Source organism: Nomia melanderi, chromosome 14, assembly GCF_051020985.1.
Source record: "Nomia melanderi isolate GNS246 chromosome 14, iyNomMela1, whole genome shotgun sequence".
Classification (NCBI taxonomy): Eukaryota; Metazoa; Arthropoda; class Insecta; order Hymenoptera; family Halictidae; genus Nomia; species Nomia melanderi.
Window position 1 is genome coordinate 1602160 of NC_135012.1, and position 25543 is coordinate 1627702.

General features: G+C 47.1%; 2 protein-coding genes across 9 annotated transcripts; one reads left to right on the top strand and one right to left on the bottom strand.

The window, feature by feature from the left end:
* Nucleotides 1-339: 339 nt before the first annotated feature.
* Zip48C (Zinc/iron regulated transporter-related protein 48C) lies at nucleotides 340-21068 on the bottom strand. 2 transcript variants are annotated; one of them, XM_031981315.2, is made up of 6 exons: nucleotides 20647-21068; nucleotides 18958-19207; nucleotides 17594-17745; nucleotides 17432-17517; nucleotides 5489-5746; nucleotides 340-2336 (listed from the first exon to the last, which is right to left on the bottom strand). In XM_031981315.2, the coding sequence occupies exons 1-6, from the start codon at nucleotides 20752-20754 to the stop codon at nucleotides 2258-2260; spliced, it is 933 nt and encodes a 310-aa protein (XP_031837175.1). In that variant the 5' UTR covers nucleotides 20755-21068; the 3' UTR covers nucleotides 340-2257. The 2 variants fall into 2 exon arrangements, with proteins under 2 accessions (XP_031837175.1, XP_031837165.1); XM_031981305.2 differs by having other exon boundaries at nucleotides 18826-19207.
* A 120-nt stretch (nucleotides 21069-21188) lies between these two features.
* Nucleotides 21189-23621, top strand: LOC116428995 (putative Golgi apparatus membrane protein-like protein CG5021). 7 transcript variants are annotated; one of them, XM_031981328.2, is made up of 6 exons: nucleotides 21826-21941; nucleotides 22305-22320; nucleotides 22413-22489; nucleotides 22567-22801; nucleotides 23061-23315; nucleotides 23396-23621. In XM_031981328.2, the coding sequence occupies exons 1-6, from the start codon at nucleotides 21841-21843 to the stop codon at nucleotides 23459-23461; spliced, it is 750 nt and encodes a 249-aa protein (XP_031837188.1). In that variant the 5' UTR covers nucleotides 21826-21840; the 3' UTR covers nucleotides 23462-23621. The 7 variants fall into 7 exon arrangements, with proteins under 7 accessions (XP_031837240.1, XP_031837206.1, XP_031837216.1 ...); XM_031981336.2 differs by having other exon boundaries at nucleotides 23073-23315; XM_031981373.2 differs by having other exon boundaries at nucleotides 21885-22140.
* The last annotated feature ends 1922 nt before the right edge of the window (nucleotides 23622-25543 follow it).

Genomic DNA, 25543 nt, shown 5'->3' on the forward strand with positions numbered 1-25543 from the left:
AATCTTACCTTATGGAAAACTTGGCCGACCACCGGGTCAACCTCGCGTCGACGCACGATCGCCGCGCAGCTGCGTTTCCGTCCGTTTCCAGTTCGACATCCGTTTGTTCGGGGATCGAGTTTTTTTTTCTTTGTCCCGTCGATATCGATCCTTCCCGAAACCCTTCTTACCGCTTCGATCGATCCTGCCTCGCTCGGTCCGAGAGCGACCAAACGATTAAGGGATCGTCGGTGAAGGATAGAACTCGGATCAATGGAATTTTTAGCTTGGAAAAGTGGACGCTCGAAGAGTCGTGGTTTTATCATTGTCCCCAGGATGCCATGGACCGGATATCTGAGCGAGGAACGGTCAAGGATATCTTCTCGGTCTCCGGGAAACGGTGGCAACTTTGTTGTTTTTTTTTGTTGTTTCCTTTATTACGCTTCGTACAAACAAAATCGTTAAGTGTCCTAGCGGAGAAAGGTTTCGCAATGTGTGAAACAATGTTAAGGAGAACCCTGCCGCATCTCGCATACGCCGGTCTAATATAAACCAAGGATGAATTTCATTAGATCCCGAGCAAGGTGACAACAGCCTGTGATCGGTATCGGCGAAGAAACGCTCAATTAAGACTACCCGTGTATCGCAGGAACGTTTTGAGCATCGTATACGAATTTGATCGCGGAGGCGTTTCAATCTTTTAAAGGGGCTGCTCCCCCGATACCGAGGCGTGTCTGCACCGTTCCCGCGTGAATGCAACGCGCGAACCCTTTACGCGTACGAAGAAATATGTATCATGTACGAAAATACAGTCTCTATATCTTACATATGTATGTATATATGTATATATATATATAAGTATATACATACGTATATAGTATGTATAAATGTTCAGCGTCGAGAATGCAACGAAACACCGATCGATACGAGTTTCGCTCGTGCGACGACTCCGTTGCTCGCGTGATCAAATTATTTCCTTCCTTCTTTCCTTCGCCAAAACCGTTAAGTAACATTAAGTAAACAAAGAAACGTCTAAGGGGGAAAGGGGGGTGGCACAGTCGCATGAATGCTTGTGCGAGCCGCGGGGGCGTGCGATGCGTCCCGTACGCGCGCACACGAGGAGAACCATCGATTGTCATGCACCTATACGCAACGCCGCGTCGTCGTGTCGATCCCGAACGAACAAGCGGATTCGAGGGGTATTTATTGCGGACGCAACGTAATAAATATGACTGCACTTACCCGAGTAGACCCGAGGCGACAGCTCGCGTGTCGCGCGGACAGACACCTCGAGGCCGCGTACGCTAACGCTGTTTCCCCAAGAAACACGTTTCGGAAAAGTACGGAGGGCTGCGATTTTTTCCAGCAAAATCATCAGCGAAATGCAAAAGTAACACTGGGCCCGGCGAGCTTGATAAACACCACTATATATCCGGTTCACACCTCCGAACACTGCGACTTTTCCGGAATCTCGTTGAAGCGTGCGCTCCCGATCGAACATTCTGCCACCGAAGGCGACACGTGCAATCTATGCCGCGTCCCCGACGGTTTCTTCCCGCTTTTACCTTCTATTTCTATTTGCTTTTTATTCGCTACGAGGAGTGATTAATTCACACGATTCCGGGGATCTCGTTCGGCAGAAGTTTGGGAGCGCGATTATCCCGCGATTTTCTCGACGCTGCACGGGAATTGCAATACTACGGGGCCGTCCGACACGCGACCTCGTGGGTTTTCGTGCTCGAAAACACGGGGACCCGGAGGAGTACGACGTTCCCTGAGCGAGAACCGATTCCGACGTCCGATCGAAGCACGCCCCGTCGCATTCGACGCATGCCTCTCTGGTGCAACGAATGCGACGCAGAAACTTCTAAAGCGTTGCCGAAGGTCGTCGTCTCGTTGATCTAATTGACTCCTGAATCGGATCAACGAAGACTAGATTCATGGAAGACACGTTTCGATAGTATCGACGACACCGGTCTAACGCTTCTCGCGGATCCGACTCCGTTGCTTACCACCGCACCACGGGCGAATTTCTCTAAGTATAATGCGATTTCTAGCGAAGGTACGGGTCGGAATTTCGATAGGACGTCGGAATCATCGGACCGTTTCCATCGATTGAGATCGAGGCAGGCCGCGTAACTCGAGTACAACGGATACTCCACCCGTGAGAGAACACGACGCGCCGCAAGAACGATTAGGAATTTTCTGATTGACGTGGATTGCCGCGGGGGAATCGATCTCCCTCGCGGATTGTAAGTTCGCGATCGACGCTCACAGTTTACCCTAATGCAACGTCTAGGGACATCATTACCAAGAAACCGACGACGGCTGCCCAGCTGGCGAGTTTGCCATTTCCACTGCAATCAGAAACGAAAGATAAACATTTTCATTCGACGAGACAGACAGGGTACACATCGAGAGACAGTACCGAGCATGCTCTCCTTTCAGACAGTGGAAGGATCTCCGCGGGAGAGGAGTTGGGTTTAAGCTGAGTGACCATTCAAGAGTGGCGATAGTAATTCCAAATGGCTCTACCTTGGTACTTACTAAATTCTCAAATGTCCGTATCTTCAATTGTTCCTAGTGACACACTGAATCTTGCACAATGGGATATTTAATTATTCTTTCTGTTAGCTTTCAATGATATATAATGATGTATAAAATAAGTGGATCATCTCTCGTCGATTTACCGTATTGCACGTTGCCCTCGAGAGCGTTTCTCGCAAGAGGACACTGTCTTGAAAGCGACGAGTTCGGCTATGCTCTTGGATAGCGACTTTCAACGCAGGTAGCTGCTTGTGAGAGATCCTTACGAGAGCAACTAGCGGTAGCTTCGTTCCCAAATGGACACCTAGCTTCAGACTAGGTCGATGATCCGACAATGCCGATTAGTACGTTCGGCGAAGCGATGGAAAATCAAGCCAATCAAGGCGCGCGCGTCCGTGGAAAAAAAAAGCGAGCGGAGATCGGCCGAGGTGGGATCCATTCGGGTAGCACAGCCGTAACAACGTCCAGAAAGAGGAGAAATATCGGAACGGTGAGAAATAAAAGGGTTTTCGCGGCATAAGTAGGGATTAAGCACACACAAAGCGTACACGTACACATATGCACACACGAGCGTACCCGGTATTGCACGTCACGGCTTGTTGATTTCGTAAATTATACACGGCCATCAATTTTAACGGCCGGTGAAATGCGCTGTTGTGTTTCGGTGGGCGTTCTACCACATCAATCATATCCGCGCGGTAAATACCTCCTTTCGGTATGCCTCAGAAATTTGTATTTTTATTAGCCATTACCCTGTCTCATCGCGCGCGCCTACAAAAGACCGGGGCGCGACGGACACCGTTGTGTCCACTCGGGAACGAGTTGCGCGCGTCCCGGTAATCAGAGGCTCGGCATTGACGAAAGAAGGCGTGCATTAGAGCTGGTACCTTTTATCAGGTACGCGAGGTACTCGAATACATATTAATTACTCGGAGAAATTACTTGGCTGTATCGTAAAGTGTTTAAATATACGGGTGTCTAGTTTATCTTATGGAATAGTCGACACTAGAGTCAGTTCAAAGTTGATTGAATCTATCATCGGAAAACGTAGACTTCGTATTTTTGTATGAAGATAAAGGCACAGTTTAAAATCAATTGAAGACAACGGTATCTATGCTCTGTATTCTATGTAATTTTTCTGATCAACGCACAAGACTCTCAGTCTGCTCACGAGTAACAGCTCTAGTATGTCCCTACGTCGGAACCCTAGCCAATTCCGCGTCTATCCGTGTGCACCGTCGAATTATCGCGCACGATCGGAGGGGAAGGAACACGACTTATCTCGCGAACGGAACGGAAGCTAAGCCAGGCTCGTCGTCCCCTTTTGGTTCCGATCTCGCTCTCGAGAGGAAAGTAGGCGATCGCTTTTAACTGGAATACCACGAGGTCTGAAACGAGGAGGCATTCCTTTTCACCGAGCACAGAGCCATGCAAATGACTCGGGGACCGACCTCGGGTTCTAAGAATTCGGTGGCCCAACGTGCGGCTACGGTGAGGCTAGACCTTGTTGCCGAGGAAAAATTCGATTCCGAAATCGGGAAGTGTACAGCGCAAAGATGACAGTTGTCTAGTTCCATTTGTCCATCTTTCACGCTATAATAGCTCTTCGTGAATCTATAGATGCGACAATTTCGACCAGAATGAAAAGTACGTCTGAAAAAGACGCGATCATCGTTCTATCAGCAGCATTGATGAGATTATAAGACATCGATTGGACATTTCTCTGGCAACTTGTCATCTCCATAGTTTACTTCTAAAACAGCCTACAACTCTCTCTCTCTCTCCTTTTCTCTCTACACTTTCCTCTCTTCTTAGCCGTAGGTCTCCTGTTTCGAAAACCTAGCCGATTCCCGGATCTCGCAAACTTTCTCTCGTCCTTGTCCCTTTCGCGCCTCTGATATCGTTCGATCTTAGCCGCGCGAATGGATCTCGCTGCGTCGCCGTCCGCGGCCAACGTTTCGCCTTTCCCCGTAGAAACTTGGTCGTCGCCCCGCTAAACCAGAAAGCAAAGCGAGCGCTAGCATTGTTAGCCTCTTCCCTCGATCCTTCTCTCTCTCTCTGTCTTTTTCTCCTCCTCGGTCTCCATCTGGCTCTTTCTCTTTCTCTCTCTTTTGGAAAAGATCACACGGCTCGCGCGCACGAACGGAGGAAAGAAACGCCGGTCGCTTCTTGGAGGTCGAGCAACGGTTCACCCGTACAGGGGGGATCCATTTTCACTTTTGTGTTTTCCGGGGCCCCGGAGGGTTCCCGAGGGAGCGGACCTCGGTCTACTATCTCAGGAGCGTCGCGCTCGTGCATACGGTACACACGGGTATCCGGGCAGGGCGGTTTAGATCGCACGAAATACAAAAGAAGCCAATTATAATGACAATGCGCCTTCAGCTAGACCGTCGGGCCCTGGGAAAGAAATTCGCTACGTCCGTTTTGCCGACGCCGCGCTAACTACACCGCTGCCGTCACGCGCCATTGTACCGTAATCGTTCCCGAATACGTCGTGTACGCGCGGCTACCTCCGTAGACGCGACGATAGACATCCTCTTTCGACTCTGCCTCTTTACGCAAACATCGCGCCACTCGTCCGTTCGATCGGCACACGAGGATAGAATTCGTTTCGTCCGCGACGACGTCGATTCCCGATCTTTACGCGGCGATTACTTTCGCCAATTTACTAGTAAAAATTCGCTACCGAGTTGAACAGAAAAATGTTCGATTCAATCGAGATTCCAGGCGATAATCCATTAAATATGGATCGTGAACTATGGTCGGGTACCGTTCGGTCGCGGAGGCAGCGTTAAAGGTTAATGAAAATTTGCGGCGGAACGTGGAAACGAGGAATAAGGAACAACGGCTAGCGAAGAAAGCAGCGGGCCAGTTAAAAGCTTGATATAAGCAGACAGTTATCGAATGATCGGAGCTTCTACGGGAATTACCAAAGGTGTTTAGTAAGTAGCTAGCAACGTACCCCGAATGCGCTTCCGGGACGATGTCGTCGATCACGACGTAGATCATTGCACCGGCCGCGAAGGCAAGTGCATAAGGTAGCGCAGGTTCAGCGAGCGAGACTCCGGCTGCACCAAGGACGCCGGCGAGAGGCTCGACCATCCCCGAGAGCTGGCCGAACCAGAAGCTCTTCAAGGTACTAATTCCGGCGGCCTGCAGGGGCAAAGACACCGCCAATCCCTCCGGGAAATTCTGGATGCCGATGCCGATCGCTAGGTTTCTGCAACAAAAGCGGGAACCGCTTACCTTATTTATCCATGGTTAGCAGCTGGTTAACGTGTCGCGTCGACTCGAAAACCGACGATCGTAGAGCTGGCCGCGCTAGCCAGAACCAATAAGAATAAGAATAAAACCAAGGTGAGTCCGCGCGAGCCAAGTTGCACACTCTCCTCTCTGGTCGCGGTCGCGGTGAGTTCTTGAAACTGGTTGACGGCTTCGACATTCTCTAGATTTTTCCATCTGGCCGAGCCGAGTGCTCGAGCTGTGGGGCTTCCTAGACGACCGTGCCGAGTCGCTCCTTCGAGCTTAATGGCAGTTAGCTACCAACGTGGTCGACGATTTATTGCCAAACCGCGGTAGGACTACGATCGATCGTGTCGCTATTTCTCGCGATATCAATGGTTCAGAGTTTTATCCGGAAACTCGGCGATTGAAATTTTCAGTTTAGTCTATACTCGTCTAGGCAGTTAGTCGCTCGATGAAACGGTTAATTCAAGTTCTATTGTAGTTGACGATCGAAAAGTATCCGATGGAAAATGGCACCGAAGTTTCGGAATGTTTTCCATTCGAGATTCACACTCCGCCGGATTTCCTTCGGAACTCCGTGGATCAGTAATCGAGATCTACGGTTCAAGGATTAATACGGCGGAGTATAATGAAGGGAGCCAGACAGACTGAACGAAAGAAGCCAAGAGAGGAGGCACGGGGAACGCAGGAGAGCGAGCCACGCAGCAGGTGAATGAACCAACACGATCGTGTACGTATACGTAACACTCGAGTGCAGACAAGACACATATTGCACCGGCACTCCATGGCCTTTCGAGACTTTTAAATCGTAGCTGGGATTTTATGTTCTCTTAACCGTTGATTAAGCTCGTCCCGTTTTTTTCGGCGAGGCTTGCTCTTTCTTCGAGAGGCGAGTCCGCGGCATCCGATTTACGCGAAAACGAAGGACTCCTGGCTAGAAATCGAGACGGGATAAATGAAACGCCCTCGGGACTCGTCGCGGGAAACCGTAAAATCGCGAACGGTGACAATGGACGGGATCCCCGGAATTTCCGAGCGTATTCCCCGGCTCCGTTCGCGAATCAGCGAACGAACGATCGGATGGATCGGTAGGAAGATCCTTGGCCGGGCCAGCAAGAAGCGAGAAAACGGTACCGGGATTCATCGGGAAGACGGACTATCCGAATGAATGGCTGTACAAGATCGGATACCTGGTAAACTTGGGGGACGAAGGAAAAACGTTCCGTTCAGGCGGGAGGAATGCGGTAACTAAGGTCTCGGACGACCTAGCTTTCGTACGGCGGAGGGATTCACGGAGAGTCGCATAGACGGAATTTAATTCAGCAGCAAACGATAGTTGGCCGAGGAAAAAGTAACACATCGGCAAGCTACGCTAAAAAGTTGAATATACTCTGAAGGTAAATGCGCGGCGACTGGGGCGAATAGATCGAGAGCGAAGGGGAGAGGGATAGAGAGAAAGAGAAAGAAAGAGATGGAAAGAGAGATGGGTAGAGAGTGTGTGAGAGAGAGAGAGAGGGAGAGAGAGGGAGAGAGAGAGAGAGAGAGAGAGAGAGAAAGAGAGAGAGGGGGAGAGAGGGGGGAGGGGGGGAGGTTTGAACGGGAAGCAGAAAAAGGTTGAATCTGGACGTTGAAGACATTAAGCGAGGTGTTCCGCGATCTTACGCGGAGGATCGTCGATCGACGAACGGTTAGAATTTCCAAGGAACAATAGATCAGCGGTCGGGTTGGCAGAGAGCGGCAAGGTGGCCGAGCAGGTGAATGAATGACGTGATCCAAGCTCCTCCTTCCGATGCAGGATCACCGGTATAGGCCGCGCTCTCTCTCGTATAGGGCCGAGAGAGCACATGGTATGTCATGCCACGGCGTGTAGTGCGTTATTTCATGGGACGGCATCGTCGTCGCATTCCTATAGCATCGAGGTACATAAGTGGTTGTACAGTTAACCCGTCGGGTCCGGCTGTTCGCCAGTTGCACCAGGGGAGGTCACCCGAGTTCCGAGAATGATCGTCCCCTTCCTCCACACCCTGGGCTCTTCACCTTCTTACTTTTCTTTCTTTCGCATCGGCGTCCTTCTCCCTTGATTCTCCTTGCTTCTGGTCCTCTCTTCTTTTCTGCAGCTACTACCTCCTACCAGCCGTCTCCGCGCAGGCCGGTTTCTTTTCCTTTCCGAGTTCTTCTTCTGATTTCCACGGTCAGGGTCGCTAACTCTCGTCCCGTCGTCTGCCGTGCTACCAGACAGCTAGGCTGACGACCGTCGTCCTGGAGGCTGGCTGCTGCCTCTCGCTTCCGATCGCCTTTGCTCGCGATCGACGTGTTCGATTCCCTCGAGCGATACGCGATCAGCCGGTCCGAGAGCGAGGACTTTTGTTCTGCGAAATGATAGCTGTCAATAGCGGCTCGAACCTTTACGATTATGATCCACAGCGTGCACCAGGATAAATTTGCATTCTATCGAACATTCATCCTTATCGATGCTTCTAGTCGGGGGTAATATTTAAATCGTTGTTATTTCTGCTTCTGCATTTGATTCTACGTGTGCGTGTTCTTACGCAGAAAGAAGACACGCGCGAAGGAGCAAAGATGGCGTCGAGAATATTCGCTTAGAATCCAGGAGAAAGTATCGGCTCGACGCAGAAACTGATCCTCCAGTGTTCTCCTAGAGGTCCGTCTCCAAGGGACACGGTTCTCCACCCTTTCTACGAAATTCAATCGTCGCGAGATCGATGTGGAACACATTCCCGGAGCAGTTCAGCCCCCGTCCGTTTCTCCGTCTCTCTTGCCCGTTGATAATAAAATTAACAGTTTACGAATGATTATCTCGATTGACGCACGTGTGCCAAAGTAATGCTTGAAAAACCCATTAGCCGTTATCTTCTCCTCTTTCTTCGGTGCCGCTCGTTTCTAGATTAGAAAGCATTTATCGTGCTCGAAACGGCGTGGGCCCATTTCTAAGCGATTCGCGAAACAAGGGGACGGAAGTCCGGAAACGTCAGCCACGATTCTTTATTTCCCTTTTTTCCCTTCCTGAATCGGTTTCCGCGTGTTGCTAGTCGCGGTTGCCCTCGGTTCCAAGGCAAACCTTTCACGAGCGGCACGACGCGCGTCTAGGAATTCCGCGCGAGGGCGTCGCGCTGTCTCGGAGCCGAAAATCGAAGATTTCTCCCGGCAGCAGAAAGAAAGAGATCTTACCAAACTGGTTGGTACCCATAAAAAAAGTAGCACGCGTGTGTTTTGGTTCCCGTAGTCAAACTCGTATCACGGGTACACCGTTATACACGCATATTCGATCGCGCCGCCGCTAACTTGGTGGTCCATCGCCGGCGGACTACCCATAAAAATTCGCTCTGTTTAATGAAAATAAGGGAAACCGAGCTCGCGCGGGCGAACGGCCCGCTATCGTTTAACTTAACGGGCTATCGAACATAACAGCACACTTCGGCCGATGTGTACCAACATGGCGTCCCGGGTAGCTTCGTTGAACGCACCGCGGTCGCCATTTTGCATTCCATAAGGCCGCGGTTGTCCTTACGTGGCAACACCTATCCTTGCGTTCGTGGTCGTGCAACCGACCCGAAGGATCGTAAATTACTTTCCCCGAGATCTTCGACCGGAGAAATATCCGACGATGATCGGCTGTTCGACTTTCCTTCGACGTTGATCGAACCTTGTCTCTTCGTCCGAAATCTTTCTTCCCCTCTCTCTCTCTCTCTCTCTCTCTCTCTCTCCCTCTCTCTCTCCCCCCCCCCCCCCTCTCTCTCTCTCTCTCTCTCTCTCTCTCTCTCTCTCTCTCTCTCTCTCTCTCTCTCTCTCTCTACCTCTCTGTCTCCTTCTCTGTATTTCGCTCTCGTTCTACCGTGAACGAATCTTTAAGGTCCCTTAAATTTCGCTCGAATTCAATGGAACGATCAACCGTGCCCGTGTCGCGGTGTATTCTTGGTTTCCGGATGGTTTTAGAACGCGATCGACGAGCGTATCTTCCGGGCTACAGTTTTCGCGCATCCGCTAGGATGAACTCTATCGATTCCGACCGGTGGCGGAACCACAGCGGCAGCCTCGCAGCAAAATTCGATCGGTCGAGATACCATAACGAGGACTTCTTCTTCGTGTCGGGTCGACTTCTAAAGGAAGTATATCGGGCGAAGAGTAGGAGGAAATCAAGGAGGAGGAAGATGAGCAAAAGGACGAGGAGGAATGGTCCTGAAGGAAACACGAAGAATTTCTCTCGGTGGGACCGGCCACGCGATTGGTGAACCTGAAAGATACAGATAGAGATAGACGAAGGATAATGATAGAGAAAGAGACAGACGCGGAGCAAGTGAGAAAGAGAGAGGGAGAGAGAGAGAGAGAGAGAAGAGAGATGGAGCCACGGCTGTTACGTGTGTGTCCTTACACGAACGTATATGCTTCAAACACGCGTTCCGTATACGCTGTTCGTTAAAAAGAGATGCGCGACGAAAGACAAGCGTACACGTACGAATGCGTCTGTGTGAGAGAAAACTAAGGAGCGAGCAAGAGAAAAGGGGAGAGCGGGACGGAGTGAGAGAAAGGGTTGGAGGGGGAGAGAAAGAGAGAGCGAGAGAGAGAGAGAGAAAGAGAGAGAGAGAGATGAAGGAGGGGGTGCAGAGATAAGAGAGTGAGGAGAAACGAGAGAGGGAGTAAGGAATGCATGGGAACGAGGCGCAAGCGGGCCGACCGCGATTTGCCCGTCCCGCATTCCACCAACGCCAAGGCGAGCTCTCCGGCTCTTCTCGGCTCCGAGTCCCGAGGCCACCAGCCACGGCCTAACACCATAAAATCATAAGACCAAGATCAACCCCGCTACTCTTCTCTCCATTATCTCCGGCATCGTTGCGCGAGAGAGCGAGCTCGAGCGCGCGCGCGCGCGCGGGCGCACGATCGCGCTCTCGCGTCTCCTAATGTCAAATCGTAAATGCGCTCGAGAAATTTCGCGAGAGGATTCGCCGTTGCTCCTCGACGAGCTTCGAGATTAGGCGACGGAACAATGGTTCCCCGAAATAAATCCGCTGTTGCCAGCGATCATTCGATTCGATCAAACGGCAGTTCAAAGTAATATCAGAGTAGGTGGAACATTGAAAATCGAATGATTCAACGATGCCGCTAAACGTTTCAACGTAGAACCGGAGCGACCTGCACGGTCGGAACGTCGCGCGAGTATCGCGGCTCGGATCGATACCCGTGGATGCATATTGAGCTTGATCTCGTCATTAATTGCGACGCATTCCGCGGTAAGAAGGCTCGGCGAATCGAGGACACGTTCGCGGGAGCGAGATTCCGAAAGCAGGTGTCCACCGGCGGTGAGCCGGCGCGTACGCAGAAGGAAGAAATGGCTCCGCGGGTCGGTAGCGCGCTCGCTCGCTCGCTCGCGAGAGAGAGAGAGAGGGAGAGAGAGAGAGAGAGAGAGAGAGAGAGCGAGAGAGAGAGAGAGAGAGAGAGAGAGGGAGAGAGAGAGAGGGAGAGAGGGAGAGAGAGAGGGCGAGAGAGAGAGAGAGGGAGAGAGAGAGAGAGAGAGAGAGAGAGAGAGAGAGAGAGAGAGAGAGAGAGAGAGAGAGAGAGAGAGAGAGAGAGAGAGAGAGAGAGAGAGAGAGAGAGAGAGAGAGAGAGAGAGAGAGAGAGAGAGAGAGAGAGAGAGAGAGAGAGAGAGAGAGGGAGAGAGAGGAGGGACCGCCATCATGGTCCCGATACTTTGATTTGCAAAGAGATGCTAGTTTGTCGAATAGTCTGTACGGATGATCCTGAGGTCGTCGTCGAGGGACATAACGGATCCGGCTGTTCGTCTGTTCCGAGTAAGGTACGCGGCGCGCATGCGTAATGCCGCCGCATTCCAAGCATTGCGAAGTCGCTGCACCGTGCGCGCCGGTGCATCGTCCGATGCCAGAGAAAGAGAAACGAATCCGCCGGGCTAGAGGAGACGGAGAACACGCGCAGCGAGGATTCCGCGGTGATAACAGACGTCGCAGGAGTCTCGCGGACCGTTTCGCCTTCTCTTTTCACCGGGAGATTCCCTCGGACGCGCCGGAAAACCGGCGGTTCCAGCTTCCCCGAGGAAACCAGGAAGGAGTCCGGGGGCAAACGGAGGAAAGGCGGCGGAGCACGGAGGCGAAACACGAGACGAGAAAAGTATCGGCGTGTCGCCTTAGCCTAGAGAACGTCTCGCGAGTCCGGTTCTCAGAATCTTTCTCCTGCGGACGGCTGTGCCTGAATGATTACAGGTAGAAGCGACGCGCGCGGAGAGGCGGCCGCGTGAAATGAATGTAATCCGAATACCGGAGATCCTGGCTGTACAATCGCGGATTTTCGAACGAGAAGATTGTCCGGAGTCCCGGTTACGGGCGCGAAATTCGTTGACAACGGAAAGGTGGATCGTCCAGGAGGTAGGAGGAGGTGGTGGTTCCGAGCTGCGAGCGACGCAGCGTGCCTGCCACGGCACACGTGCACTTATAATACTATGCACAGAGGCTAAGCGGGAAGTACTATATCGTAACCGACTTTCTTCGTTATTAGCGCACGTCAGAACTGGCTTTCCGCGTGTGATAAGCACCGGGTACAAAGTGCGACGATTAAGGGAACGGTGGTAGCCGCGCATTGCCGCGGCTGGAAACGTCCGCGGCGTTCACCTGGACGCGTCCGAAACGCGGCGACCGGCGATCGTCTCGCGGCTGAGAACGAGCCGGTAGTTCGAGCGTTACTCGACGCGTGGTTAACCAGCCGTGGACGATCGACCGGCCGCGTGTTGCCTCTTTGGGACCACGGCTGAGATAGGTCGCGTTCGGGTTCCGACTTGGATCGTTCTGCGAGAAAAAAAAAGAACGGGGGCAAAAAGGAAACGAGAAGGAAATATCGAAAAAACGTATTTACCGGTGTCGGGTGTCGTTGCGCGGCGGTTAAACGAGTTACGAACTATCGCGCGGCTCGTTCCCGACGCTTAGACGTCGGCGGACGGCGCTAGAACGTTTCCAAAGGTGAACGAAAAGAGAAGGAAGCCAGTCCAAAGGCAGAGAGACGTCCGGAGCCGAAGTCGAAAAAGGACGGTAGAGATAGAGCGTCGGGAGAAAGGGTAAAAGGCGGGGAACGGGGGCCAGCGGGGAGGTAAAAGGAGAAGAGTAGAGACAAGGGGACAGAGAGGGGCCGCGGTGCGGTGAGCACTGCTGGGTCGGTATATAATAAGACAGGCAGGAGGATAGCACTGAAATGAGGTGGTTTCGTCGGCAGCTTTGTCCGGCGCCATGTTTAACATAGCACCACCTCATCTACGTGCCACGCCAACCCGGCACTCCGTAGTTCCTCTGTTTTTACGCACGCTATCGCTCTCACCCTCGTTCTCCTCTTTCAGCTTCTCTTTCGCCTCTGTTTCTCTTCTATCCTCGGCCTCCTTCCTCGTTCCCTACGTTCGCTAACCGACGGCGTTAGAAAAATAAGAACGGACTCGCCTAAGCGAATCGAATCCCCGCACCCATCGCGATCACGGTAATCGTCGAACGAATTTCAATTAACGCGAGACTAGACGAGATTATCTAACTTCATCGTCGTCAACATTTGTAACAGGATGAACGATTTAATCTGATACACGTCGATTTATTGTATATCGATTTCAAGATTGTATACTTACACAACATTCACGCGATTCGACGTACGAACGATTCCTTGAATCGGAAACATCGCGGGGATCGATTCGCGCGATTACGACACGCGGGGACAACTGCGAAAGATGACAACGAACGGCAGATCGTAGACCTTTGAGAGAGAATTTTTGCGACACGACGGAGAACGACGCCCGCGTTCATCGACGGGGAACGGCTGTCTCCGTGTCGAATCTCGGATGCGAGGAAAAACGAGCGGAAAGAGGGAAAAAAAAGAGGAAACGAAAAAAGGGAAAAGGAAACGACGGACCCAGATTCCGCGAAAAATCCGCATAGCTCGAAGGGTGACTCAGTACCAGATCTCCTTGAGCGTTTTACGAGTGCAAATATCGTCGTTCCTATCGGCTGCCCACCTTTCCGCCGTTCCTACCTACGAGAGTGCGTCTTTTTCTCTTTTTCTTACTCTATTTCTTGCCCCTCCTTTATCAGGCACGCTCTCGCGGCTAACACGGGCAGGGACGGCTGTGTTACCCGGCTACGAAACGTTTCATTCATGATTCTTTCGCCGCCCCGACCGGAACTCGTGGATTGTTCCACCTCCGTCTCGAGAATGAATTACCTTTCCACGGAAAGGGCACGCCGTACGCGCCGAGGCAAAGCGATCGGCGAGCAGAGAGCAGCGAGGCCCGAGCGTTACGTAAAAATTTATTTCCATGACGGAACCCCGACGACGTTTTCCTTGACCGGGACACGGTGGCCAACGATCTCCTTTCCTCGAGGTTTCTCTGTTCCCAGCGGCGTTTACAGGAATCGCGTCGCGACCGGCTTCTCCCCGTGATTCGGCACGAAAATACGGTAACTCTTCTCCTCTTTTTTTTCCCTTCCCTCCCGTTACCCGTACCCGACCCTTTTTCGAAACGCGGGGAAGAAACTGCGGCCGATACACGTCGTTTCGTTAGTTCTGAAAACGTGCTCGAGGCGGAGGTACGCGATCTTAATCGCAATCGTCGTGAGAATGGAATGTCGCTCGTTACGAACGAGTTGGGCTACAAAAGGGCATGCTGGGTCGATAAATGCTGAAGGCTGAGTGATTTTCTGAACGACGAGAGACGTGCGTTGCCGGCTCGTTCCTCGAAACTGGTCGCATTACTCGGGTGGAAAGATCGATCTTTACGGTAATATCTCCCTACTGGTTCGCGATTCGGAAACGGGCGACGAGTATCGGGAGAAACAGTGCGCCCAATTAGGCGTTCGCTATGGAATTCCCGGCGAAACTACCGCGGTATTGATTGTTGAAATTCACTGGAATCGTTTCAGACCCTTCCGAGGGTCCCGCAATTACTCGGCGATCGGCTAAATGGGTGCGCTAACCGATTGGACTAATTGTCGCGCGAAATTCGGGTCCGACTTTTCAGTTTTCCGCGCGCGAAGTAGACAGGGGAAGCCCTCGTTGAATGAAATATTTTCACCACGAGCGTTCTTTCGGCCGGCCAAAAGAAAGAACACGCGCACCGATAACGATGTACGCACAGCCACGAACCTCTGCGTGGCGATACACGGACGCACGACTCCGGTATCGGCCGGGGTCATCTTTCGGACCGACGATTCATTCATAACCGGGAAACTTGTGGCGATAATGGCTTCGCGCCGGTTCATTATGGTATCGAATACGAGAATAAATGAAATATCCACGGACAAGCGTTGTTTTTCAAACGGGGCGCCCGGGGCGGCGCAAAAGCGGATTCGCGTTTCTTTTTCCAGCGAACCGTCACCGTTGCGAGAGTAACAGGTTCCGCGTCCCATCGGATATACACGAAAGCGCGTCAGGAAACCGCTCGACGGAGAAATCCAACCTCTATTTCTTAATTATCACGCGGTAGAAAAGAAAACGCCGACACGATCCATTCATTCCACGGATTGTTAATGGGACGGCCGACACTGACAATCTTAAACTGTGACGTCCGACACCATCGTTTGAATGCTTTGGAATTCAGTCCTTACCGGCCAAAGGGAAATCTACCGCGGTCGAATCGTTCGTCTAATCGGCGACAGCGCGCCGTACGTTATTCGCGTCAATGATACGCGTGGAAAGATGCGTATAGAAGATTAGACGTACATTTTTTCAATGGCTCCCGATGAATCCGCTGGCGTCTCCGCGACAAACGATTCCCGGTCGACGGATTTCGAAGTAAGTATTTACGATACACGCGAGCGTTCTTACTTATGATAATGATCGTGACTCTCCCCTCCGCGGAGCGGATTACAGCCGATCCGTAGGCGATATTAAATACGCGACGATGAATCGAATTCTTTAATCGGGCACGGCTGGCAGGAATATGAATTGGGCCACGTCGGTGAATCGAGAACCACGGGAATGGGTATCTTTAGAAAGAACGAGTCAACGGGGAGACGACCGAGGGGATAGCCCGACGATACGGGGACGATTATCGTTGGCATTTTTCTGCTATAAATAATAAGGTTTCGCTGTGGCGCGATCGACTGTTCGAAGAAATGAAAATAACGTCACACGATCGATTAACGCCGCTGCACGTCATCGGCGGACGTCGCGTTCGTGTTTCGGAGTTAAAAGCGTAAGGCGTAAGGCGGTAAGGAGAGCGAGTTTGGGAGAAGTCCAGGAGGACAAGACGGAGCGGGGAAAGTGGGAAGCTGGAATGGAATGCGCGGCGCCTAGGGCTCGTTGAATTCCAGGGCCACACGTGCCCTTCCCCCTCGCCACGGGCACCCACCGCTGCCAATAAACTTCGCCTGCGGCTGGCACTCGCGACCGACCACCATAGAACTCATTCATGGGGACCTCCTATCACGCGTCGAGCACCGCTGCTGGGAGACCACATGATCACCAGCTGCTGCCATCTCGCAGAGGATCGTACAGTTTCAATAGACACGTGATTGAGACTCCGGTTGGTAAATATATCTGACTTACCCTGGGATGGCTAAGGGAGGTTTCACGAACTCACCGATTGTAAAATATTGGGAATATGTTGTTTATTTGAGGTGGAATATTTGTAACGAATCGTTTATTGTTGGTTACGTATTGAAATCTGATTACTGGAGAGTCGCTTTTAATTGAAGATATTGTTTATAGGGAAGATTTTGGGAGTGGGTTAGTTCTCGTAGGGGTGAAATGATAATGGCGATTAAAATGTGGTAATTCAGTTGTAGATTACTTTGTATAATTGCGGATTATAATTCGTTGCGATTACTTGAATAATATTTGTAAGTTATTGATTATTAATGGTTGCAGAATTCGCAATAATCGTAGCTGTTTTAAACCTGATATTCAAGTATAATTTATTGCGCAACTTCAGCGTTTAAACGAATAATTAAACGTTTAAACCTCCGCTGTAGACATATCTAAGCATCCGTGTATGACGACCGGAATTGCTAATTAGACGAACAAACGTGTAAACGAATAATCCAGCGTCACAGTTGTGACACTGTATCTACTGAGGATCATGTTTTTGTTCGTTTTTCTACCGGGGAAAAAAATGCAGAACCACCCGACATTTTTTTCCCACTGACCTTTGTGTGTGTCTTTTTTTATTAGGGGCTGCGAAAGTTGCTGAACCAGCGTCGGATTTTCAAATCCGAGATCGAGCTAATTTTAGGGATTAACGAATGCGGGAGGAATGCACGAACGTCGGTCCCTGTTCTCGTTGTTATCCGAGCGATCATTTTAACCGCTTAATGATAACTGAAACCCATTACCCCACTAGCACTGTAGTTAACCTATCCTGATTCTCGCAATAAATTAAGTACATACGATTGACCTAGGTAAGCAATTTCAGTTCGTACGCATTAAAGTTTGATCGAAATGCCGATGGCGCGCAGTCGCAGTGCGATCAATACCGCTAATGTTACTCCATTGAAATGATCTTTCAAATGAAAAGGAAAAATACAAATGGCATGCTGGAAAATCATAATTACCCTAGTTTCATTGTTACACAACTTCTAAATATCCTTTGTCGCCCAACATTCGTATTCCTTTTCGTATATTCTACCGACGCGACGATATTCAAGTAGTATCTTATTATACTTACCTCGCGTTTTCGAAAGTTGCTGAAGCACTGCTTCCCACCGCAGCGAAACCAACTCCAACCGCCAGTCCTTCGGGTATATTGTGAACCTATACAAACGATAAAGATATATGAGAAAAAAAACTTCATTTCTAACTGAATCGTGCTGGATAAAAGGATACATACGGTAATAGCAACAACGAGCAGCAGGATCCTTCTCCATTGACTATTCTTTTGCTCGGTATTAAGGTCCTCGTAAATCGCTTCGAGCTCGCCTTGATCAGCGGGGGCGCTTATGTGCGCGATTTGGCGCCTTCTGGTATTTTGTTCGTTGAATCCTGAAAACGGGATGTTAATTCGGACATTAGTGTGCAAGGTCATGCCTTGGGTTGCGTTAAAAAAATATCATTCGTAGGAATGGAGGAACCCCGACGTTTCCAAACCCAAGGCATTTCTGTTTGCCTCGTTAGTCTTGTTTTTTTTTTCTCTTACGGAAGGAAGCACAGTGAAGCTTAGAAGTGTTTTTGAACCCGGTAATCTCTTTCACATCTTTTTGTTTCGTTAGGTCCACAGGCAGGATTAATAAGATCAGTTTCTGAGTATTGTGGAACTCTTTTTAAACACAAACCGATAATTAATCGCCTTTAGTCCGCGTCTATTCGTTAATTGGCTCGATTGTTCTGCTGTAACGACTAAATCGAATTTCGTGCCTTCGCAAATAACTAATCGTGTGCGTGTGTATGTAAGTGCCGCCTCGGCCCGTGTGATTTGTGCTTTCCCAAGTCTGTGTTTCTGCAAGTTCCACGCGCTGTTGCACGAACACATTTGTGCATGCGCTACCAAAACTTTTGCCAAACGTTCATTTTTACGTGCGAAGCGGCAAACATAAGACAAAACTCTTCAACCTGTTAACCGGAAAGGTTTTTCTCTACCACTTTTCCTCGTGCCAATTCGTTCGGCGATACGCCGTAAGGCGTATCTTTCAATTTAGCCATTTGGTTACGAAAATACGGAGATACGGCTGCAGTCATTAGCAAAAATTAACCGATAAGCAAACAAAAAGCAGCCGGAAACTACTAATATTGACAGGTAAACACGTAACTCCGGTTCACAGGTTTACCATTATCCATAAAACACAAAGAAATTAGACACGATACGAAAGATTGTGCTAACCCTAGGAACAAGCAGATCATTCATCGATCAGGCAAATGAAAAATTCAAGGGAAATATCAATTGTACGGTGTTAAACGTCGAACTGCTTATTCCTGGGAACAGCTGATCATTTGCTATGTACGAAAGAAGCGAAGAGGGGCGTGACATTTACATATAGACAGTAATGTACACGTGTGTGTCGTGAACTGATCCCATTTTCCAAGCCTACAGAGAGAATTGGAGGTTACAAGAAGAAAATGAGATACCATCGATGGTGGTTGACTCAATATGAGTATATACTTTTCCATTGGAAATCTGTACGTCGTTACAAGGATCATAATCGTTTAAATCCTCGTCACTCTTTAGTTTTGCAAGGATCTTGCGTCTTTGTTTCGTACCGACTGACTGCATAGCTAAAAGCACATTAGGGGACTGAATGCCGAAGGAAGATATCAACGCGTCCGTCCCGAAAACGAATGCCGCGCCTATGAGAAATCCAACTCCGACCGGTACGAACGCATATTCGCCGTTCCGTCCATAAATTTCGCTCTTTGACGCCATTTCGATAGCAGGTGCCAGTAGCGACCAGTAACTAGCCGCTATCATTACGCCCGCCGCAAATCCTAGGCTGATGTCCAACAGTTTGCGCTGAAACAGAATCGTTTCGACCATTTTTTTTTCTCTCCATCCGATTAGCTTCGCGAAGAGTTTCAATTCCTTTCTATTTCTAAGTTCTCATTGTTAGATCAGACATGAAAGTCAATTTAGAAATACAAAAATGTTGAAGTATAGAACTGAATTCAGTGTCTTTTCTTCTAATCGATCACAAAGGAATTTTACATTTAAATATTCTTCTTTCATTCAGCTTCGAGATTTTTCAGTTTTCTCTTACAAACGAAGTGACACGAAGTACCGGAGAATTTTGCGGGAATTTCTTTTGTAAATAGATATTAAATTTGCTTAGAGAAAACAACGAACTCATTTCGTTTAATATTGTTTTAACGATTACAACATTCGGATCGCGCGGCAGGAAGTTGAGCCGGTTCGAGACAACGAACTGCAGTTCGACCTCAACTTCCGGAAGATAAAGAGTAGACGCTGAGCTGAATTTGAAATTCCACGTTTCGGAAATTTGCCAAAAACAACTAAGAATTCTTTATGTTATAAACGAGGCGTAGATTCGAAAACTTCAAACGGAAGTGCTTGCATGAGCACAGACGCTCGGCGTCATCTAATCTTATCTAATAAAAACTTTGTAACCGTGTGTTGGTATTCTTTCGCCAAGACCAGAAGTGCAAATACGGAGCAACAGATAACAATGAACTTCATGATACATTGTAAATATTAAACAGTTTCGGGGGAAATGAATTGAAGTAGCAATGTATCGAGGAGCGGGCTATCGCCGACCGATTCAGATAGAAAAACATCAAGAACAACCAAAATGAATCGAATTTATCTGACGATAAATTAGTGAAATTTATTTGACGAACGGTCAGCGCAGAATGATAAAACGTGCTTATGAAACAAGTTTCAATAAAGCAGCCATGCGACCCAATATCATTAATTATTTTGTAATTAACAATTAGTCTTTACATTTTTTTTCTTTAATATTGCAATTGTTATTCCCAGCAATGTATTTTCAAAATCTCTATTCCAAACGATATTTGCTAGTGTACGAGACTAAAAGAGAAATCATTGTGAATTGAAACCGATGGAAATAATGAAAAGGATAAATGTCATGGTCAATGGTCAACTCCTTCCAAGGACATACCTTTTAAGATTTCAGTTATACCGCCTCGAACGAGTGGAATTTTTAAACGAATATATATCTAGAACGTAGCATTGCACGTACACCGCGAAAGATATAGGAAAAAATCGACGGTTGAGATATATAAATTTTTTAAAAGGGTGGCAGTACGCGCGATGAAAGATAAAACCGGGTAAGGTTAGAATGCTTTCGCGTAGAAGGTTAGAATCATGTGTACGCTTTGCGTCGATAAACTATCAACCGATACGTAACGAGAAGCTTACGGTTTTTATAAATGTCCCATCGAGCTTTCACGAGGAATAAATGTAAATTAGTTTACCTGTTTCCCTCGAATCACGATTACGAGTGCGGCACCCGCTGCGGTGAGAGCCCACGTAAATAAGGTTCCCAGCAACGCCTGAGTGATCCGCGAATAATCCTTTATCATCGTACCGATCTTTCAGACCTCGGACACTTTAAACTCTACAACGCATCCTTCGTAACGTGAACAGTTCGCGGCAAACTGTTTCGTTGGACAGAAAATCTCGTTGACGTGCACTCAATCCCCCGTACTTATCTGAACTACCACCACCATCGCCGCGACTAACACTACCTCCTCCGCTCTTACTATCACAGGCTCAGCGGTCAGCGCGCATCAAGGCGCCGCCGCTTTATCGCTACCAACACACGCGATAGTCACACGGCATGATCTTGTTTCAACGCGGGCACTGTTAATAGTTATCGGCTAGGGTACGGCGAAATGCTTACGCAAGACTGGACGAGCATAAACAGGTAAAACTATCTTTAACACGTGACTATCACTTCTCACCCTCCTCATTCAAATGGGGTTACTTGCTGCTAGTTTGGCGCTGCTTTCTCCAGCAGTTCGCGTCGCTGGCCAGCAGGGCGCGCGCGCAGATCAACCAATCAGAGGCACGCTCCGTTCTCCATGTCGCGCCATTCAAATTGGTGAACTTCAATCGAGTGTTTCGTTCGTCGATTAATTGTGTCTTTAATTTGTGCCGGAGACAGGGTTAACGATAGAGCGATTAGAAATGTGTGACCGAGAACAATTGTCCAGTTGTCAGCGCCGGTTTTGGTAAGTGGTTTTTTGATAAATATGTAAAATATCTTGGGATTTGATTGTTTTAATGCTGATGGTAGAAGTTGGAGGTTGTCTGTGTCAGACTATTTCAAACACTTTGGTAAAGTACGCGACGATGAAATTACTGTTAGGAGTGTATAAAATGAAACTGTATTATTAGATTATTGGCAACATTGTTTATGTTGCTGCTCATTTGTGCAGAACCCTGCCACTAGATATGGTTAATATTTATTATTTCTTAATCTTGGTCTATGATTTTTAAGGCCAATATGACTTAAGGTAACCGATATAATTTTAGTGGAGGATTAACAGAATTTTAATAAAATATAAATATGGTAACTTACAATGGAACCGTATTAAAAACACTGCACGATCAGTAATTGTTAATACATAATATTGATCGCGGGAATTTACAATCAATTCTATATCATGAGTATAAGAGTGGGGAGGGCAAACTATTTTAACCATCGGTGTAGAAGAGATGACGTCTGTTGCCATCCCGTCAACGTGCTAACATGGCGTCTGCATCGGTAGGTGCACGGAACATTTCAATATACACGTTTTCAGTACATTGACGCCAAGTTTTTATTTAACTTCGCTGATTTCAATTGACCGTATCGGTTCATATAAAAGCTTATTAAAAGCGTTATCGTTTAAACTGCAAGAAGTTGATGTTCTTTCATTGCTCGTGTCGGAAGAGTTGTTATTGACATTTGTTCGTGAATTTCCGTACGTATATTTGCAATTTCAAATATGTCTGACATTAAGATGTACTTCGAATGTTTCCTAGACGTATTCGTAGAGAAATTGTTTCATTAATTATCAGTTTTTTCATTCGGCACCGATTCATTATTTTGCTGTTTGGTTATAATCTTCTTTCTTTGTTTATTTAGATTGTATACTAGGAAGGTAGACTATACATATTCTAGTTAAGTTAGATAGCGCAAGTTTTAGAGCAGTTTCTTGTTGCTCTTTAAACATTTCCATCGTTTTATTATTAGGTCCCTTTACTAATGGATGACGATACCATTGCTTTTGGGGAGGAGGATGAGGCTAGCCAAAATGCCAACAAACTCAAGTATATAGATTATAAGTTAGACGCATAAGATTACTCATAGCTTAGGTGTTATAATGTGAATTCATTAAATTTTTTAGACATCCATATGTCACCTTATTTCATTTAGCCTTCAGAATCGCTGCGATCGTAGTTTATATGTTGTGTGGCTGGTTCTCAAATAGTTTTATAGCTAGCTTCGTAACAGTCATATTACTGTTATCAATGGATTTCTGGACAGTTAAAAATATCACCGGAAGGTTAATGGTTGGCCTTAGGTGGTGGAATTATGTGGATGATAATGGAAAAAGTCATTGGGTGTTTGAATCCAAAAAGGTTTGTCTTATTACGTAAGAGATTTAGCGCTAAATAACTTAAGGTCACTTTCATTTTTTAAGAATAATTCCTTCACATTTTATTAAATAGTTCAAGGACTATTTAAGCTTTTACATTTTACGTTCTCAACACATTTCGCTCTGAACTCTTTCTAATTACACAAGAATGTAGAATTACACCATTATATGCAACACAGTACCAAGATTATTTTAAGTGCCAGTTATAAACTACAAGGTCTACTATGTACCCTGTTTTTCAGGGTGTTCAACAGAACCGCATTAATGCAGCTGAAGCTCGTATTTTTTGGTTGGCATTAATTCTTTGTCCATTATTGTGGTCAATATTTTTCATGGTGGCTTTGTTTGGTCTGAAATTTAAATGGTTGCTGCTTGTCTGTATCGCAATTGCCTTGAACGGCGCGAATCTCTATGGATACGTGAAATGCAAAATGGGAAATGACCGAAATATATCCGCGGCGACAAGCGACTTTCTCAGAAAACAGGTCATACAAAATGTATGTAAATTGAATGTACGATTATGGTATTAGGTGAAATAAGAAACTGGTACGATCCGTGACCATTGATTTTATCGTAGGTTGCATCGATGATGTCTAGAAGTCCACCAACGAATAATCCAAATCAACCAACTAATGTGATATAAAACTGCGATCCCGCGGCCCTTATTTAAGAGAAATGTTGCCATATCAGGCAGTGAAACGCGTGATCTTCGGCATTAGAAATAAACATTTGTACATAACGATAATTGTCCAATAGAATAAGTCCTAACGACATAATATAATAATAAACTGCTATCATAAATATGTCTCGACCTTTGTTTTCTTCACGATCATTTTAGGATAAAAATGAAAGGTACCCAGTCTGCCTTACGTTAGTTATTAGTTTATTGATGCCGCAAGGCAATATATAATGTACACGTTATTTCTCCTTGTCAACAGACTTCCTATTACACAATATTTAATTTGCATAGGTGTTAATTAGTAACATTACATTTATCATATTCACTTTAGCCTGTTGTATTCTTTCTGGCAAGAAAGTATCACAAAATAATTTCCCATTCTTTCAACGATATTTAGATTCGACTTATTTCTTTGTCTTTTCTCATTTTTTTTCCCCTTAAATTCACCGTTTCTTCCCGGAAATGAACGGCCGTGATCGCTCATGGTCACCGAGCGAGGATGAATTCGAGACGATCTTCACGCACAGTAACAATCTCGACGTAAATATTGCGCGGAGCATTGACGGCCGATTGTAATTTGTTACATTTATTAGAGACTGCTCCGGGAACGCTCGAGTTGCATGCATTATTATTCCGTTTCTCTTTTTTTTTGTTTAAGAAGAAGAATACAACAAACCACGTATTGCTATACAGTTTGGGATATAAAAAAATTATAAACATTAACAATAGACACGCAGCTAAGGTACAACATACACAAAAAAGTCTCGGAATGATACAAAAAAACGTAATCACGTTACGATCCGGTATCTTATAAATATACGAATATCGTGGACTTCTTCGTATTAGTAAATTCATCGAATACAATTTAACGCTACCAACTTATAACTAGTTAATATGTTTTATACAATCGTTTTAATTTCGTTTCGCGCGAACGTATTGTGTAGGTTTTTTTCTCTCTCTTTTTTTTTTGTTTTCTTTTTCCCGTTTACTTTAGTCTGGAACTTTAAACACGAAGTTGTCGACCATGTTGGCGATACCGCACTTTGTGCGGGATAACGTGACTTTATTTGTTCTTGTCGCAATTCTTTCTTCTTCTTCTTTTTCTTTTTTTGTGTGTTCTTTTTGCCAGTGTGTTTAAAAGTGTACGATTAAAAATCGAATGATCGAGTTTAGCTACCGCCGAAAGGGCAAAAGTCTATGGGCAAAGAATACGTTCCTAGTGCGTAAAACATCAATGAACAGCTTTCGTAGCTTATTATCGTTTCGAAGGAATGTCATTATTTTTTCTCAGTGAATGTTTCCCATTTGTTAGTCAGCCTTTTTAACGACTAAAGAAAGTCCGTAGTAAAACGTTACGAAGTCTTGAACGACGTGTAACAATATCATCGATATCTTAAAAAAATGTATTTCGAGTTGCCTTCTGGTAAGTTTCTACACCAATTGTACTCTTCGATAATAGCACGTTTCTATTTCTCTCTTTCTCTCTTTCTTTCTCTCACTCTTTCTCTTTCTCTCTGGCTGTAAAGAAATTCTCGTTATCATAGTGACTGCGTTTAATTTACGAGGAACAGTTCATTCATCGTCGTTGCCAATGTAACAATATCAAATTCGTATTACTGACAGAAGCACGATATCGCTAAGATAACGCCAACGCAAAGATGAGCAAGATAAGGTAAGGTGTACATGTGCATACGAGACAAGATGATAATACGGAAATCATCATTGAAAAAGAATGATATCTTTTCGAGATTAACGAGAGATGCGGTCCTAATGGCTAGTTTATCTCGTAAAAAGATCCTTAGAAATTAATTTCGTTCCCTTCGACGGGAAATACGAGTAAAAATCAACGCGATGCCAACTAGATTAATAGACGATGCGATGGTAAATCAACGTAACTTGAAAATTATGTCACGTAGTTCGAATAGACAATGAGAGATACGATGATTAGGTAATTTCCCTTTGAACGATGTCCAAGCCATTTAAGTACTTTAGCAAGTACTGGAAAAATACGTAGTAATGAATTAGACGCTACGGCCCTCAGTCTTA

What these genes read in the sequence shown, in the direction of transcription:
- Zip48C (XM_031981305.2), bottom strand. Translation starts at nt 20,754, where the DNA reads ATGATAAAGGATTATTCGCGGATCACTCAGGCGTTGCTGGGAACCTTA. An exon ending in TGAGTCAACCACCATCGATG is followed by an intron (nt 17,746 to 18,825) that starts GTATCTCATTTT and finishes TCCCGTTTTCAG; the next exon opens with GATTCAACGAACAAAATACC. An exon ending in GTCCCGGAAGCGCATTCGGG is followed by an intron (nt 2,337 to 5,488) that starts GTACGTTGCTAG and finishes TTCTGATTGCAG; the next exon opens with TGGAAATGGCAAACTCGCCA.
- LOC116428995 (XM_031981328.2), top strand. Translation starts at nt 21,841, where the DNA reads ATGAGTATAAGAGTGGGGAGGGCAAACTATTTTAACCATCGGTGTAGA. An exon ending in CAAAATGCCAACAAACTCAA is followed by an intron (nt 22,490 to 22,566) that starts GTATATAGATTA and finishes TAAATTTTTTAG; the next exon opens with ACATCCATATGTCACCTTAT. An exon ending in GAAAACAGGTCATACAAAAT is followed by an intron (nt 23,316 to 23,395) that starts GTATGTAAATTG and finishes ATTTTATCGTAG; the next exon opens with GTTGCATCGATGATGTCTAG.